Source organism: Ursus americanus, chromosome X (genome assembly GCF_024610735.1).
Source record: "Ursus americanus isolate L20-20 chromosome X, mUrsAme1.1.p, whole genome shotgun sequence".
Taxonomy (NCBI): domain Eukaryota; kingdom Metazoa; phylum Chordata; class Mammalia; order Carnivora; family Ursidae; genus Ursus; species Ursus americanus.
The window spans coordinates 30,354,187-30,370,609 of NC_142164.1; the positions used below are offsets into that span (position 1 = coordinate 30,354,187).

At 45.1% G+C, this 16,423-nt stretch overlaps 1 protein-coding gene across 2 annotated transcripts in view; it reads right to left on the bottom strand.

Moving 5' to 3' along the window:
- Window positions 1-16,423, bottom strand: part of DOCK11 (dedicator of cytokinesis 11) — a 183,821-nt gene that overhangs the window by 122,699 nt on the left and 44,699 nt on the right. For both annotated transcript variants that reach the window (XM_087859834.1, XM_087859833.1), the window contains exons 2-6: window positions 14,452-14,568; window positions 14,278-14,367; window positions 13,807-13,889; window positions 12,558-12,627; window positions 11,857-11,952 (exon numbers count right to left, since the gene is read on the bottom strand). In XM_087859834.1, the coding sequence (XP_087715960.1) occupies window positions 11,857-11,952; window positions 12,558-12,627; window positions 13,807-13,889; window positions 14,278-14,367; window positions 14,452-14,568 (456 nt within the window). The remainder of the gene's footprint in view (window positions 1-11,856; window positions 11,953-12,557; window positions 12,628-13,806; window positions 13,890-14,277; window positions 14,368-14,451; window positions 14,569-16,423) is intronic.

A 16,423-nucleotide genomic window follows, 5' to 3' on the forward strand; every position in this document is an offset into this window, starting at 1 on the left:
GTCGTGATCCCGGGGTCCTGGGATCGAGTCCCACGTCGGGCTCCCAGCTCAGTGGGGAGTCTGCTTCTTCCTCTGCCTCTCCCTCCCCCCCTGCTCATGCATGCTCTCTCTCTCTTTCTCTCTCAATAAATAAAATCCTTTAAAAAATTAAGCCACAAACTGCAGACTGTGTCAAGCATCTGTTATAGTAAAATTCCCCCAGATGAAGGATCTAAAATCATTTCAGGGTGGGAATGGAAAGGGACTAGGACATAGGCTCTGGGTGATGATTGAGGAAGCGCTTTCCTACACTTCCTGTCTTACAGAAGTTGGCTTTAAGGTGTAAGCTTGCCACTTCCAATAACCCATCTGATCATCCGGTCTGATCTCGGACTATTTTAAGAACTTTAATCATGGAAAGAGTGTTATTTGGCAGGCTCATTCTTGAAAGTGACTTAATTTCTGGCAAAATATCTGAAATATCAACGATCTATTTTTCCATAGCATGAATAAGCAAAATACATACATGTTAAGTTCCATTTCTTTTTAGGAAAACCAGGAAAGAGAAATAATATGCTCGTAGTTATTTTTGACTTGTTTCAATAGCACTGATTTTGGAACGAATGACAAAAATATACCAGCGTGAGGAACACCCTAACAGGTTCGACTGGTAAATGCTACAGCTTCCATTTCAGGGAGTGGTCATGTGGGTTTGTACGGTATCAATAGACAGGAGTCCAAACAGAAAATATCACTTTGTTTTGCAATGCCAATCAAGTGAATATTACTACATAGGTACAGAAAACGTGTGTGTGTGATCCCACAATATGAGAATATATGCTCCTCATTATTGGATTCACCCACATTTAAGTTTCCTGAAGCTGTAACTGAAGAAATCTAGATTCACATACAAGGAAAATGTTAATCAGAGTGCTGATTACCCACACACACAGACACAGCTGACTCCTGGACAACATAGGTTTGAACTGCACAGGTCCACTTAAGTGTGGATTTTTTAAAAAAATACATTACAGTATTGTAAATGTATTTTCTCTTCCTTATAGGACTTTTTTTTTAAAAGATTTTATTTATTTGAGAGAAAGAGAGCATGGGCGGGGTGGGGGGACGAAGGGGTGGAGGGAGAGGGAGAAGCCGGCTCCCTGCGGACCAGGGAGCCCAAGGATGGGTGCAATCTCAGGACCCCAAGATCATGACCTGAGCCAAAGGCAGACGCCTAACCGACTGAGCCACCCAGGTGCCCCTCCTTATGACTTTCTTAATAACATTTTCTTTTCTGTGGCTTGCTTTATCGTCTATAGTCTATCCCACATACAACATACAAAATATGTTACTCGACTGTTTATGTTATCCATAAGATTCCGGTCAACAGGAGTTAAGTTTGGGGGGAGTCAAAACTTACGTATGGATTTTCAACTGCACAGGGGGGTGGATACCCCTAAACCCCCACATTGTTCAAAGACCAACTGTCTATGTTTGCTTGTTTTCATGACAGTGGTTCACATGTCATTTAAATGATGGGACAAGACGACCTAAAATTACACGCTGTGCCCAAATGAACAAAACACCCCTTTTGAAAGTTATTACAGTAATTATGTATGGCAAAAATTAAGATACATTTTCCGGGCACAAATTACAACCAATTAGAATCTGACCTGTGACTAAACCTAAAATTCCAGCATGATCCACTTGCAGAGCCCAGCGCCAACAATAAAGAGAATGGCAGAAGAACGCAAAACACAGAGCACAACACTTGTGGCACAGAGTCAAATTCGAGTCTGTGAATTTTTTTTCACGTACAGCTGCCTCACCAAGCAAAGACATTTCGTGGCAGCGGCCACTTCCAAAGTGAGCAAAGCACATCATTACAATAGAGAGGGAAAGGGATCTGAAATTACAGTCAATCGCTTCCTGTAACAGTGCAATTATGTCGAAATGGGACACTGAGGTGGGGAGCTCATGAATCTGGGGAGAAGGCAGATGCCTGAAAGTCACACGATCTGGATTCTTGTCCCGCACTCTGCTCACCAGCAGCCAAGCTGTCCTCAAGAGCCCGCTTCTGTTTCCTCACTTGTAAAATGGGATCGGGCCAGATGATCTTGTAAGATCATTTTTTCATGATCTACAAAGAATTTTCTTGAAATTGAACAAATAACACGGCAGCCTTCCCAGGCTAGGGGCCACCCTCCCCCAGCAATTTCCTACAGGCTTGAAACACATTTGTACAGTTAAGGAATTTTAAGTCGTTTCTAGAAAAATCAGACTCAGCCCCAACAACAGAGCTGTAAGATCTCTCCTCATTCTAATAGTCTAGGACATACGTTGGGTTTCATCTCCTGGGAAGCTGTTAAAATAATGACTACATAGAACAGTGGTGATTGTATCATACCTCTCAGCTTGAAGGCCTCGAGTCCTTTGTAACCCACAGCTAATTCTACTGGCTTCCCACCTAAAACCACAAATCCCCGCCATAGCCTAAGATGGTGTACCTGTTCTGGCCTCAGCTTACCTCTTGGACTTTATTTCTTCTTCTTTTTTTTTTTTAAAGATTTTATATATCTATTTGAGATTGAAAGAAAGCAGAAGCAGGGGGAGTGGCTGAGGGGGAGGGAGAAGCCGACTCCCGCTGAGCAGGGAGCCCAACGCGGGGCTTGATCCCAGGACCCTGGGATCACGACCTGAGCTGAAGGCAGACGCTTCACCGACTGCGCCACGCAGGCGCTCCCCTTGGACTTTCTTTCTTTTTTTTTTTTTTTTAAGATTTTATTTATTTATTTGACAGAGATAGAGACAGCCAGCGAGAGAGGGAACACAAGCAGGGGGAGTGGGAGAGGAAGAAGCAGGCTCATAGCGGAGGAGCCTGATGTGGGGCTCGATCCCAGATCGCCGGGATCACGCCCTGAGCCAAAGGCAGACGCTTAACCGCTGTGCCACCCAGGCGCCCCTGGACTTTATTTCTTATCACACTAGTCCGCCTACACTGGCTCACCTGCTGCTCTGCAAACACCCCAAGCAAGCACCTTCGGGTCTTCGCACTTTCTGTTTCCTTGGCCGAGAATCCTCTTCCTTCACGTAGCCACAATGATTCACTCTCTTACTGCTTTCAGGTCTTTGCTGAAATCTCACCTCCCCTGAGAGGCCTTCTATGAGCACCTGCCCTCCGCCACGGCACACTATTTTATCCTTTTCATACAGCCATCACTATCCAAATATAACTTATTCATCTGTTTATTTGCTGTCTGTCTCTTTTAGACTGTCAAGGTCCATGTCTCATCCACGGCTATATCCCCAGCCCCTACAACAGTGCCTGGACTCAATAAAATTTTGCAAAACAAATGATGAATGAATGAACAATTCATTCTCCAGTACGGATTCTCCAGTGGTTTCATCCAATGGGATGGTATTTCTCTGTAATGTCTGTACTCTTCCTCCTCCTCCTCCTCCCTTTTACTATTTTTCCTAGATGGTGGACACAGCTGAAAATTGCCCCACCTGACCTGATGAGAAGCACAGATCCCAATGAGTGGCCCACTCAGACCACCCAGAAGAATAAAACCGAGAGGGTGCCAAAGGAGGTAATTCTCTGGGATCATGTCCTGCCAAGTCTCCTTAAAACCCTGAGCTGTCTGGATGACAACCTTTTAAATATTTACCACATGACCCTTTCTGGAGCGAGAACAAAGGCTTTCTGTCACTCCGTGGAATCAAAGTTGGAAGGTCGGCAAGTTTGAGCACCAAGTATCCTCAAATTAGGAGAGCCTTTTATCATCTGATATAACAAATCTCAAGAGGGTTCACCTATGTGTGTTACCTAGAGGGTAAGTATTCACTGTTAGGTTACATGAACCAGGAGCCCTGGGAAAGAATGCTGTGCAGGATTTAGGGAAAGCAGGCCGGCAAAGTAGGTGGGCCAGGAGCAATGCAGGAATGGGGCAAGAGAGACTTACTTGACTGTCTCAGAGCAGAAAACAAGAGGCGGCGAGGAAAAGAAGAAAGCAGGAGAGCAAGAGACGTCCTGGATCTCAGAGCTGTTCCAAGCAAAAATGAAAGAAATAATAGAGAAGAAAACCCCCGGACTTATCAGAAAACCAAGTTGCAATTAATATAAGAGAGCTGAAGAACCCCTACCGGTACATTGGCAACCTAATATATCACTCATCTCTCTTCACCGTATCATTTTACAGTCCTACCAAGTTTTAATATAGCACACTGGTTTACCTTCTGGGAAACTGGTTAAAAATCAAATAGGCTTTTTTCTTTTTTTTGAAAGAGAGAGAGAGGTAGGGGTGGAGGTGGGCAGGGGGAGAGGAAGAGGGAGAGACAGAATCCTAAGCAGGCTCCACGCCCAGCACAGAGCCCGATGCGGGGCTCGACCTCACCGCCCTGAGATCACGACCCGAGCCAAGATCAAAAATCCGATGCTTAACCAACTGAGCCACCCAGGTACCTGTCAAACAGCTTTTCTTAAATAACTCCACCATATGTGGGCACTGGAGATTTTTAAATTATTTAGTTTGAAGCAAAGTCTAGAAGGAAAGGTCTACAATCTGCCCTTCTCATTATGACAGACTATTTTATCAGCTTTATTTCAGCATATCACAGCCCTGCTCAAATCTTCAATGACCCTCCATCACCCACATGGCAGGGCTCACATGACTGACCCCACCTTCAAGGTGCTCCCACAGTCCCACTAATAATATAAAATAATACAAATGGCTGACATCCGTGGAGTGGTGACTACTGTCGGTCTCTGGCTTTCCTCACACTATATCATTTAATCCTCATAATAACCTTGTATGATATCTACTGTTAACATCTCCATGTTACAGAGGAGAAACTGAGGTGCAGGGAGATACGAATGGACCAAACCAAATTTATCCTCTCATGACTACCCAACTTCACCTAACACACCTGCTGACCTGTACGTACCGCCTCCAACACTCACTTCCTGATTTTCTCCCTTTGAGGCCCTACCTTCTTCAAGAAGCCACCTCTGACCTCATTTCACAGTGACCTGGACTCACACAGCACCTGGTCTCTGTACCACCTTTAAGCAGTATACGATTTTTTTAAGTAAACTGTGTGCCCAACGTGGGACTCGAACTCACAGCCGTGCAATCAAGAGTCGCATGCTCTACTGAGTCAGCCAGGCGCCCCTAAACCATTTTCATTTTGTGTCCCATCTCCCCGAACAGGTTTTAAGTTCTGCGTGGGAAAGTTCTCCCTACCCTTTGCGATACTAACACCTTGAGTTAATAAGATATTCAACACATATTTGGTGATGAAGTCACTGATTTCCTCATAGTGTCCAGCACGTGAGCAGCCCCTAATAAATGGTGTTCAACAGTCACCAATGAATGAGGAAAAACTAAATTTAAAAAATTAGAGACGCCTGGCTGGCTCAGTCGGTGAAGCGTCCGACTCTTGATCTCAGCTCAGGTCTTGATCTCGGGGTCATGAGTTCAAGGCCCGTGTGGGGCTCCACGCTGGGCGTGGAGTGTACTTGAAAAAAAAACAAAAAACAAAAAAACAAACCCCAAAAAACAAATTAGTGAGAAACCCCATACCCATAAAATGACTATAATCTGTTCGTTGCTGGGAGAGACAGTCTGGTAGACTTGAGAACACAATAAACTTACCTATAAAAAAATGTTTAAAAAAATCTCTCTTCCTTTTGTTCTAATTAACATACTGACCTTGGCCTCCCCGGCAATTATTTTAATATCGTACGTGCTTTCCTAGGTAAAATTCCTTGATTTGTTGTTCTCCCAACACAGAAGGGAAGAAACCCTCCCGTAACAGTCAAAAGAGTAAGTGAGGACTGTTTGACTCGGGATATATAACAAATGGCTCTCTTTTGTGCAAACCAAAAGGGGAGGGGGCAGCAGAAGTGAGTCATACATCAAGCAGTTGAACTTACAACCCCAATAACATACCAAGACACTTCAACGTCTAATTGCTGGGAATGGGGAGGAGGAAGCTAAAGGAATGTGACCGAATTGAGCCAAGAAGAGGCATAAAGGTGGGTGTCCCAGGGGTTGGCCAAGAATCTGCAACAGACTTTTTTTTTTTAATGAAAAACCACCGTCAAGATCAGACTCTTCCTTATTCCATAGATCATTATATCCCTCAGGAAAACTAGCTCTGAGCGCCAGGGGAAGGTCAAATGCAATATCCTAGCTATCTGGTCCGCGTTCAATTCCTTCACCGATGTGGAAAGGAGTTGAAAAAAGCAGAGGTTTCCAGCAGCTACTTGAGAGAGAGAGTGTAAATGACCAGGTTTCTGCCAAGATTGGCACTTCTGTCTAAGGGATCGTTTATTCTCTAGGAGATCTTAAACTGCTCTCCAAAGCTTTCCCAGGAATTGCAGACTGGCAACGGGGTGTGTTCTCATTAACTAGAAAGTACAAATTGAGGAAATTAATCAGCTATGACAAGGCTTGCCTTGTTTTAACAGGAACACCAAGAACAAAGCAAATCATAAGCTCAGGGTCCAATAGGCACTGTGTACAGACAACGGACGGAGCTCTTGCAAGAGCTCACGACACCAGCATCCTCCTCGGTGAGAGGAAGTGACAGGGCACCGAAAACCGTGGCTTGGGCAGTAATGTGCGTCATTATCAGCTCTCCCGGAGCCTGGGTTTCTTGCGACCAATTTCCCAGCCACCAACGGAGAGGCTCGGCCAGCACTTCTGGGGAAATCAGGACAACGGCAGAAGACGATGCTGACTATCGCTTAACAACTGACCGGGGCTAGTGGCAAGGCGTATATGGGGAAAAGTGCAAATTTTTATTCCACAAATATGGGCTCTTGTCCTCTTCCCATATGAAGAAATCAGCTTAGCTCCTTCACCAGCCCCTTTGCCCTAGAGCCCATCACTATCAACTTGAATGTTCTTGCAAAACTGTCTGGCAGCTAGCTAGGGAGGATTTGCTTTCTAAAGCAGCCTATATATGAATTACTGTGGCTATGTTATTTATGTCGCATTACAGATCACGCGGTTGCTTTCTCAAAAGACCTTAGAAAGTAGGAGTCTTCTGATTCCCTTTTATCTATTGGACTTGGCTCACTGTTTTCTTTTCTTTTTTTTTTTTTGTAATAATATTTTTTTATTATATTATGTTAGTCACTATACAGTACATTCTCAGTGTTTTCTAACCCTCTTTCCTTTGCTTTTTTTCTTTCCACCTTCTCTCACGACTCCATGTCTCCCTTCCGTGCCATTAGACTCCCTAATTTCTGACAGCCAAAGAATCCAGGAAAAGGACTCGGCCTTGGTTATAAAGACAGTTAACGGACGCCTGGGTGGCTCAGCTGGTTAAGCGTCTGCCTTCAGCTCAGGTCATGATCCCAGAGTCCCGGGATCATCCGCATCGAGCCCCACGTTGTTGGGCTCCCTGCTCAGCGGGGAGTCTGCTTCTCCCTCTCCCTCTGCCCCTCCCCCCACTCCTTCTCTCTCTCACTCCCTCATTCTCTCTCAAATAAAATCTTAAAAAAAAAAAAAGACAATTAAGTTGCTGTCCATCATTTCAAATTTTCCAAAGGACGGATTCTACATAATTTTTTTTTAAATCCTGAAGTTTTTAAATGAATAAAGACCCTGAAATTGACACGTCACTCTAAGAGGGATCCAGCTACCCTACCTTAATCCCGGTCAACCCCAGCGGGATCGCAGGCCAGTGTCAAGCCAGAGCACACCAAGGAGGCAGAGAGAAAACAGAAGGGAAGTCACATGGCTCCCGTAGGCTGTTATTTGCTAATGAGTCATGAATAATACTGAGATCCTTCTGTTGTAGCTTCCTGGTTAGTCTACTGCGAGCTTAGGGCGCTATCAAAGCTTGAATTTTTCTAACAGCCAACAACTCCGCAAGTTCTAGGTCTGTGGTGCTCACTGCTAAAGCTACCAGAGCTTCTCACCAGTGTGGGGGGGACATCCCAGCAGGCAGAGGACTCCAGGTGCACTGATGGTAAAACTGCCCCCGGTAGCAGGAAAATGACTCAGATAATAGCATGCTGGACTCACCTTCCCGTTCGCTTATGAGACTCATTAACATTCTTCACATCAAAGCCTAACAGAAACAAATGTAGAAGAGATTTTCCTCTCGGAACATCTCATGAACCGTCAGCCCTTTGCCTCAGTTCATCCGTCTCTGCCTTTGCCAGCTCTCCAAGAGCCGGGTCAGCTGCTCACCCCACCGTTAGATTTAGACTCTCTCCTAGCTCTGAGCCGGTCCAGGCCTGCTGCAGGAAGAACATGTCCGATCCCCTCACCTAAGGGTGCAAGCCCGAGTCCCCCAGGGCGCCACAGTTCATAGGCCTGGACTTCCCCTTTGGCCCTCACTCCAAGTTCTCCAGGCTGGCCACTACAAAAACTGCTACCCACACCCAACACCCGCCCACCCCCGCCGCCATGGCCCTTCTCCATACAGTCACACACCCTCTGTTTCCATAGAGATGGCATAGTAAACACTGCGAGTTTCAACCAACCTCCATGAGGCTGAACTCAATAATAGTTAAAACACAAGTCTTAGAGGAAAACAAAAATATCTTGGCAAAATCCCTCAGACACCTTTCACTGAGTCTGGCCGAACCTTCTTCCTCTCATGCCCATCCCAGCTGTGATTAATCCTGAAATACAATACCACTGCTCTGGCTTAGGAAGTAAAACCGGAAGAATATGGGACGTATATCCAAGAAATCCAAAATGGAGAGCCATAATCCATAAGGGAGAATAACCGGGACAAATGAAATCCATGACCAGGCCTATTTCACGTTACTCCCTACTCGTTTTGGTTGTTTAAGAGCTGTGTGGCACAGAGGATCACTTTAATTCTTTTCCTTTCTTTGCCTACTGTTTGGTAGAAGTTTTAAAAAGAAAGTGTGTGGTTTTATGCTATTTCAATTATATCTCAGTAAAAAAAAAAAGAAGAAGAAGAAGAAGTGGCCAAAACATGAACAGCTGGGGATGAAAGGAGGCAACAACGCAAAGAGCCTAGCTCAGCAGCAGCAGAGCGACAATTAGCTGGAGGCAGGCGGCAGCTGTCCCCTTCAGCCGGGCCATGTGGTCACTAAGTTGCCTCAGATCCACCACCCACTTCGTGAATTTATGGCTCCTGCCTGGCCCCCATGAGTGGTGGCGTTTGCAACCTCAGGGATAGACAACACGTAAGCTAAGCAATCCATCTTTGACTACTTGACTGAATTCGCTTTCTACGGTCATCGCAACAAATTACCACAGACTCAGTGGCTTAAAACAAAATGTATTCTCTTCCGGTTCTACAGAGCAGAAGTCCGACATGGGTCTCGCTGGGCGAAAATCTAGGTTGTAGCAGAGCTGTGTCCCTTTCTAGAATCTCTAGGGGAGAAGCCATTTCCTTGCCTTTTCCAGCTTGCAGAGGCTGCCTGCATTTCCTGACCAGTGGCTCCTTCCGCCGTCTTCAAAGCCGGCAACGAAGCATCTCCCTCTGACCCTGCTTCTGTCCTCCCTCGTCCTTCCCTGACTCTCCTCTTCTGCCTCCTTGTTCCAAGGACAAGGATCCTTGTGATCACACTGAGCTCACCTGGATAACCCAGGCTCCTCTCCCAATGTGCTGATTAGCCATCTTGACTCCCCTTTGCCATGAAAGGAAACATTGACAGGTGCTGGGGATTAGGACACGGCCATCTTTGGGAGGCCATTATTCTGCCCACCGCATCAACCAAGCTGTGTTTCACAAATTATGGAGGAAAATTTAAAGCATGTGCTTTTTACAGGCAACTGTATTTTGGTTTATAATAAATGGGCTCCTAAAAAGTTGTATGCAAAGCAAATTCTATGTTAAAGGCATTAGAGTAATTCACTATTGAAAAGAATCCCGTGGTGAATTGTTTTGTAAAGGTATTAATTCCCCCAATGTCTTGTTCTACGAATCCATATTTCCATACATTATATTCATGTTGGGCTACAGCGTAAGTATGGAGAAAACAGTTTAATATTTTGAGTATGCTGAGAGTGGACTCAAAACCCACAGAACCATTTTCTGGCAATCTGCACTGAATTATAGTCTTCGCACACACATTTCTGAACCTGAAAGGTTTTTTTCCCTAAGATTTTCTTTCTTTCTGTATCTGAGAAAGAGAGAACGAGCACAAGCAGGGGGAGGGGGATGGGCAGAGGGAGGAGCAGAGGGAGAAACAGACTCTCCACTGAGCAGGGAGCCCGACTCGGGACTCGATCCCAGGACCCTGGGATCATGACCTGAGCCGAAGGCAGATGCTTCACCAACTGAGCCACCCAGGCCCCCGGCTGAATCTGGTAATTCTGATAGGAAATATGGTACGATAAAGACTCGAGTTTCACTCACTCAGCTAGTCGGCACCGACAGGCTCAGGCGTCAGCCTGCCTAGGTTCAAATCCCGTGTCTGAATTTGGGGCCATGTGACCTTGGGGTAACCATTAATTTCTTTGTGCCTCACTTTCCATGTCTTAAACTAAGAACAAAAATAGGACCCCTCTATCCTAGGGCGGCCGCAAGGATTAAATGAGATACAGAATACAAAACACCCAGCACGGAGTGTTTGAAGTCCATATGAAGTCCGAAACAAATGCATTCATCCCCACAGGCTAAAGCCCATGGTGAGCGCGGGAGACACACAGGAAGCTTCCTACAGCTCGGATTCATTAGTTTCAGCACTTGGAAATGAAAGTGAGAACTGGACATAGCCGCTCAATGGAAAGCAGCGGGCAAAATATTAAATGAAGATAAAATTGGAGTCTTCTCCTGGTAGACACCCATGGTTTCTGCTTGCAGGCTATGTGAAAGACAGAATGACCTTCAAGACTTCATGGAAGTGTGAATCGGCCTCGGCCAACCACGTGATCTTGTATTGAGTCTCTGCAGGAACAGTTATATTTGGTATGAGAGAATACTTTGTTTTTCTGCTCAGAATCTTCAAGTAGCTTGTTAGTTTTACCTTCGGATTTTAATGGCTCTTCACAACCTCTGGAACGAAAGCCAACTTTATGCCCGAGCCATTCGAGACCCTGCACCATTTCCCCTCTCTCTCTGTTTCTACCTCTATCTCCTACAAGCCCCATACACAAACTCACTACTCTGGCCAGACTACAAACTCTGTAATTCTCGGACAGCACTAAGGTACCGCTCTGTAGAGTAGTAAATTGGATATGTTTCTTATCTCATCTGGAGACCGCTGGAGGCCAGGGACCTCATCTCACACATCCATAGAGTTCCCCTCAGTGATCAGCACGGAATATGCACCTAATTAATATTTGCTAAATAAACGGATGACTCTATCCTTCTATCCCACATAGGGACCTGTGATGCCCTTTTGTTTCAATGTCATTATCTTCATTCAACTGACAGCCTCCTTCCTGAATTTTTTTTTATTTTTAATTGAAGTATAGTTGAATGACAGCCTCCTTTTTAAACTTCCTGATTCAGAATAATTATGTTTCTTTAAAAAGTTACACTTCCAAATTTATCCTGAGGTTGCAGAGTTTTTAAATTCTATACATCTGTGAGAATCGTCTTTTTTTTTTTTTTTTGCTAGGGCTCACTGTAAACATTCTTTAAATATTTATTTATTTATTTATTTGAGGGAGAGAGAGAGCACAAGCAGGGGCTGGGGGGAGGGAAGGGCAGAGGGAGAGGGAGAAGCAGAATCCCTGAGCAGGGAGCCCAATGTGCAGTTTGATCCCAAGGCCTGGGAATCGTGACCTGAGCCGAAGGCAGACGCCCAACCGACTGAGCCACCCAGGCGCCCCTGTAAACAATTTTTTAAAGAAATACTTTTTCCACACAGGTTAACTCATGACAATATCCTTAAAATGATGAAATAATATAATAACTACTTCTTACCTTCATGGTAACCGTGATGGTGCTATTTACATTTGCTTTATGCAACCAGCCTTGTTTTATGACACCACCCTTCTGAGAACATAGCGAAGAGGAATCCTGAAATACGGCAAAAACCATCAGTGAAACAGCCAGCCATCTAATCCAACTTTTGGGGGACAAGAACTGGGCCCTGCTCCATTTTCTAATTAAAGCATAACGTCTCCCCCACCCCCACAAAGATGCCTGACGAAACTTGAAATCATTAACTAGGGGAAAAAAGGCTCTATGCCACGCACACAGCAGGTACTCAATAATTACTGAATCTTATGGGCCATCTTCTGGGAGAATCTTCTGCATTAAGTAAACAGTCAAACTGCACCTCAAAATGTCACAGACATCAGGCCATCTGTCCCAAGAGGGACCTATTACACAGGGGGGTCCAGATGAATCACCATGCCACATGCCCAGCGCAGGGAAAACCAGCCCCACTAGCATCTCCCACAGGTGGGAAAACATGTTTATATACAAATCACAGCCCATTTCACTTGATTTTTCCTAAACTCCATTTGGAAATGCAACAATTTTCAAAAATTTTTTTAAAACACTCATTAGCTTGAAAGTCGGCCCACTCAAAAACAATTCTGTCCCTCATCTTTTCTCAAGGAAATCTCTGTTGGCAGGAGCGACCTTGAGGACACCAGTGCAGCAGCCACCACTTTTACCTCGTCTTTCTCACAGTCCTCATCAATCTCAAATACGTGACTGGGAATCTTTTCTGGTCGCAGAGATTTGCTGAAAACACAAGAGAATTATCTCAGATACTGAAGAGAACAGACAAAAAAAAATAAAAGCAAGATGAGTAGATTTCTCTCTTTTACAACCGAGAAAATGCCAAGACACGAGGAGAATACATTCTTTTCTCCTTTCCAAACTCAGTTTCCCCTCTGAGTAAACTTACATTACCTTTTCTGTAAGGACTCCCACATGGGCAGCCCGCGGCGAAGCTACAACTAAGCCCAGATACTTCGTCAGGGAGGGCAGAACTGCCAGAGAACGTGGGCCGGGGCTGTTAGTGGTGGCAGAACCTTATCTTTCCCCAGAAGAAAAAGCAACACAGTGTAATTCTGGCTCCTCCATCTGTCTGCTATATGAACTTGGACTGGTCATCTATCTCAGGATTCAATTTTAAAGGACGTTTTCATGACTGTTTTCTCTTCTAGGGAAGTGTTTTGAAAACTACAAGAAGCTACACAACGTCTTATTTCTTGAAAACATTTCCTAGATAATAGATAGCCTATGAGGTTAGTAGTACTCTAGAAGAGGAAAGGGAGAACGGGGAGGCTCAAAGAGATTGAGTGACTGGCCCAAGGTCATCCAGCTAGTAAGTGGCAGAAATAAGATTTGAACCTCAACAAATAAGATTTGAACTGGCTCCTGGGCCAGGGTGCTCATGGCAGTCCGTCAACTTAACTGAAAGAGATGTGCTTTTGTCAAGGGATGTCTGGGGTCGTCGAATCGAACCAAATACCTTCTAGCATTTTTTTTTTAAGATTTTATTTATTTATTTGAGAGAGAGAGAAAGAGAAAGCATGAGCAGGGGGAGGGGCAGAGGGAGAAGCAGACTCCCCGTCAGGCAGGGAGCCCGACGCAGGGCTCAATCACAGGACCCCAAGATCATGACCTGAGCCAAATTCAGATGCTTAACCTCCTGAGCCATCCAATTGCCCCCCTTCTAGCATTTTCATTGACATCGCTGGGAAGTGCTCACTACGTTATCCAGAACTAGAAGAAGATGACTTTATGGTCAATACAGATGCATCAAAGCCAAAAAGCAAACTCATACGTTTTGGAAAGAATTTCAGTGTGCAAAGTGAAAACATACTCAATCGTCCAAAGTACATTTACCAAACAAGCCGGTCGCTTAAGGCCTTGCTTTACTATAAAGTACCACTGAGAAGCTTCTACACTTACCATGGCAACATTCGAAAGTCTCCAGAGAAGTCTTCATACTTGTAGTTTACCACATGCCAATCTGTGCTATAGGTTTTAATGCACTGAAAGAAAATAGGAATCTTTAATTTGAAACATCAAACAAGTCTACATATATCCAGTTTTTTAAAGTCTGGTAAAGGAAGCTGACGGACTTTTAATCATTTGGAAAGTGTTGGTACTGGGATCGTCCCTTGGGGATTAACATGGTCTCCCTAAACCAATTGGCAGCAAAAAATCCCAATTCATACACACTTTGGGACACTCTGACTCCAAGTTCAGAGAGTATTCAAATCCAAAAGGGAGGAACTAAGAACCTATGCTATTTGCCACATCATCTAGACTTGTCACGGAGGTCTGCTAAGTTACAGTCGTTTTATTTCCCATTGACACTAAAGGAAAAATATTTTTTTGAACATAATCATGGTCCCCTGTGGCCTCTGAAGGTCTTACCTCTTTGACAAACAAACTTTGGGCCCTTTTCTCAGCATCTTCTGGTACAGTGGACTGCACTGTTCTGCGCTGACGACTTATCACCGAGATCTAGAAGACAAGGAACATTCTTGCCGTAAGAACGGGCCTGGAAAGTGTGAGTGTTTTCCTTTAAAGAAATGCTTGTGAACTCACAGAGATATCTTCCATTGGAAACATAAGCAGGTCTCTGAGGGGGTCGCTGTAAATCTGGGTTTTCCTTTGGGTGATCACATTCTCATAGTCCAAGGGCTCAACAATTTTGGTCTTTTCCTTAATAAGAGACAAAAACAAAGTTAATAGGGTCAAACTCAGAAGATACAAATACCTGTCCATGTGCGAAAGATACCCGATTTCACTGAAGAAGGGACTGCTGACGGCAGTACGCCCTTGGGACACTTTCTCAAGAGACACATACTCTGTCACTAGCAGCACAACATGCCAAACACACGCAGACACACACACACATCTCTCCGCTAAAGCCAGGAGTTGGAGAGTTAGCGCCGCACCCCGCTTTTCCAGGTGCCTTCCAAAACTGTAAGGTAAAACAAAAAGTGCTCTATTTGGAAGCCTGTCAGTTGATTCTTAGAGAATTGGCTCTGTTCCCTGGGTAACCGAACATGTGAAAGGGTGGGGTCGTAGGTGGCGAAGTCAGGGGATCCCTGTCAGACTTCCGGGTGACCTGGCCCCTGAGAATAGGGCCCCAGCCTGGGGCTAAGGTTACAAGGAGCAGCGTCGGGGTCTGAGAAATCCGGGCTATGATTTATTAGTAAGAGTGACAAGAGTGAGCATTTACCAAGCCCTTCTGCGTGCCGCGCACTGTGCCAAGTGCTTCTCCAGATTTTTTCAGGTCCCACTCACAGCCACCCTAGGAGATCGGCTTGACCTGGGGCACCTGGCTGGCTCAGTCCATACAGCGAGCGAGCGAGCTAGCAAGCATGAATGAATGAATGAATGAATGAATGAATAGAAATAGGCTTAATCTTTTTTTTTAAGGATTTTATTTATTTTACAGAGAGAGACACAGCGAGAGAGGGAACGCAAGCAGGGGGAGTGGGAGCGGGAGAAGCAGGCTTCCCACTGAGCAGGGAGCCTGATGCGGGGCTCGATCCCAGAACCCTGGGATCATGACCTGAGCCGAAGGCAAACGCTTAACGACTGAGCCACCCAGGCAGCCCGAAATAGGCTTAATCTTTGTCACGATTTGACAGACGAGGAACCTCTGCTCTCGACTCCACGCTCAGTAACTTGTCTGCCTTCGGAGCTAGAATTCAAACCTAGGTCTGTGACTACAAAGGCTCCGTTCTTTCTCCGTCATGCAGCCTTTCCTCCCCCTCAGAAATACACAAAGATACAAACATGCAAGACACTGAACTTGGAAGAGGATCCCACCACCTACCTTCCTATCATTCTTTTCTTCACTCAGCTTACCACCATGTGATAGCACGTCTACTTTACCTCTCTGCCTGCCTGAGGGCAGAGATGTCCCTTTCTTTGTTCACTGTGGCGACTCCAGCACCTAGAGCGGCACCTGGCGCACGGTGGGCATCCAATCGTTAATTGTCGGATAAGCTCTGAGATACTCAGATTCGACCGGCGCTACGGCACAACACACTATTCCAAACCGAGGTGGGTATATAGGAATGCTTCCCAATAGCAGTGTTTTACCACATCAAATTAAAATTACTCAGAATTTTTCTTAAAAAAAACAACATAAAGAAAACTCGAATATAAGACACACTGAAACTGAGTATCATAATGGAATCAGAATCATATTTGCGTACAGAGTACTTGAGGCAGTCTCCGGTATAGCATATCCGCACAATCCTTTGAGAACAGTTTTTTTTTTTTTAAGTTTTTATTTAAATTCCACTTAGGTGACATACAGCGTAATATTAGCTTCAGGTGTACAATATAGTGATTCAACACTTCCGTACAACACCCGGTGCTCATCACAAGTGATGCCCTCCTTAATCCCCACCCCCTACTCCCCCCAAACCCGCACCCACCGCCCCTCTGGTGACCATCAGTGTGTTCGCTACAGTTAAGAGTCTGTGTCTTGGTTTATGTGTCTCTCTCTTTCTTCCCCCTTGGCTCAATTGTTTTGTTTCTTAAATTCGCATGTGAG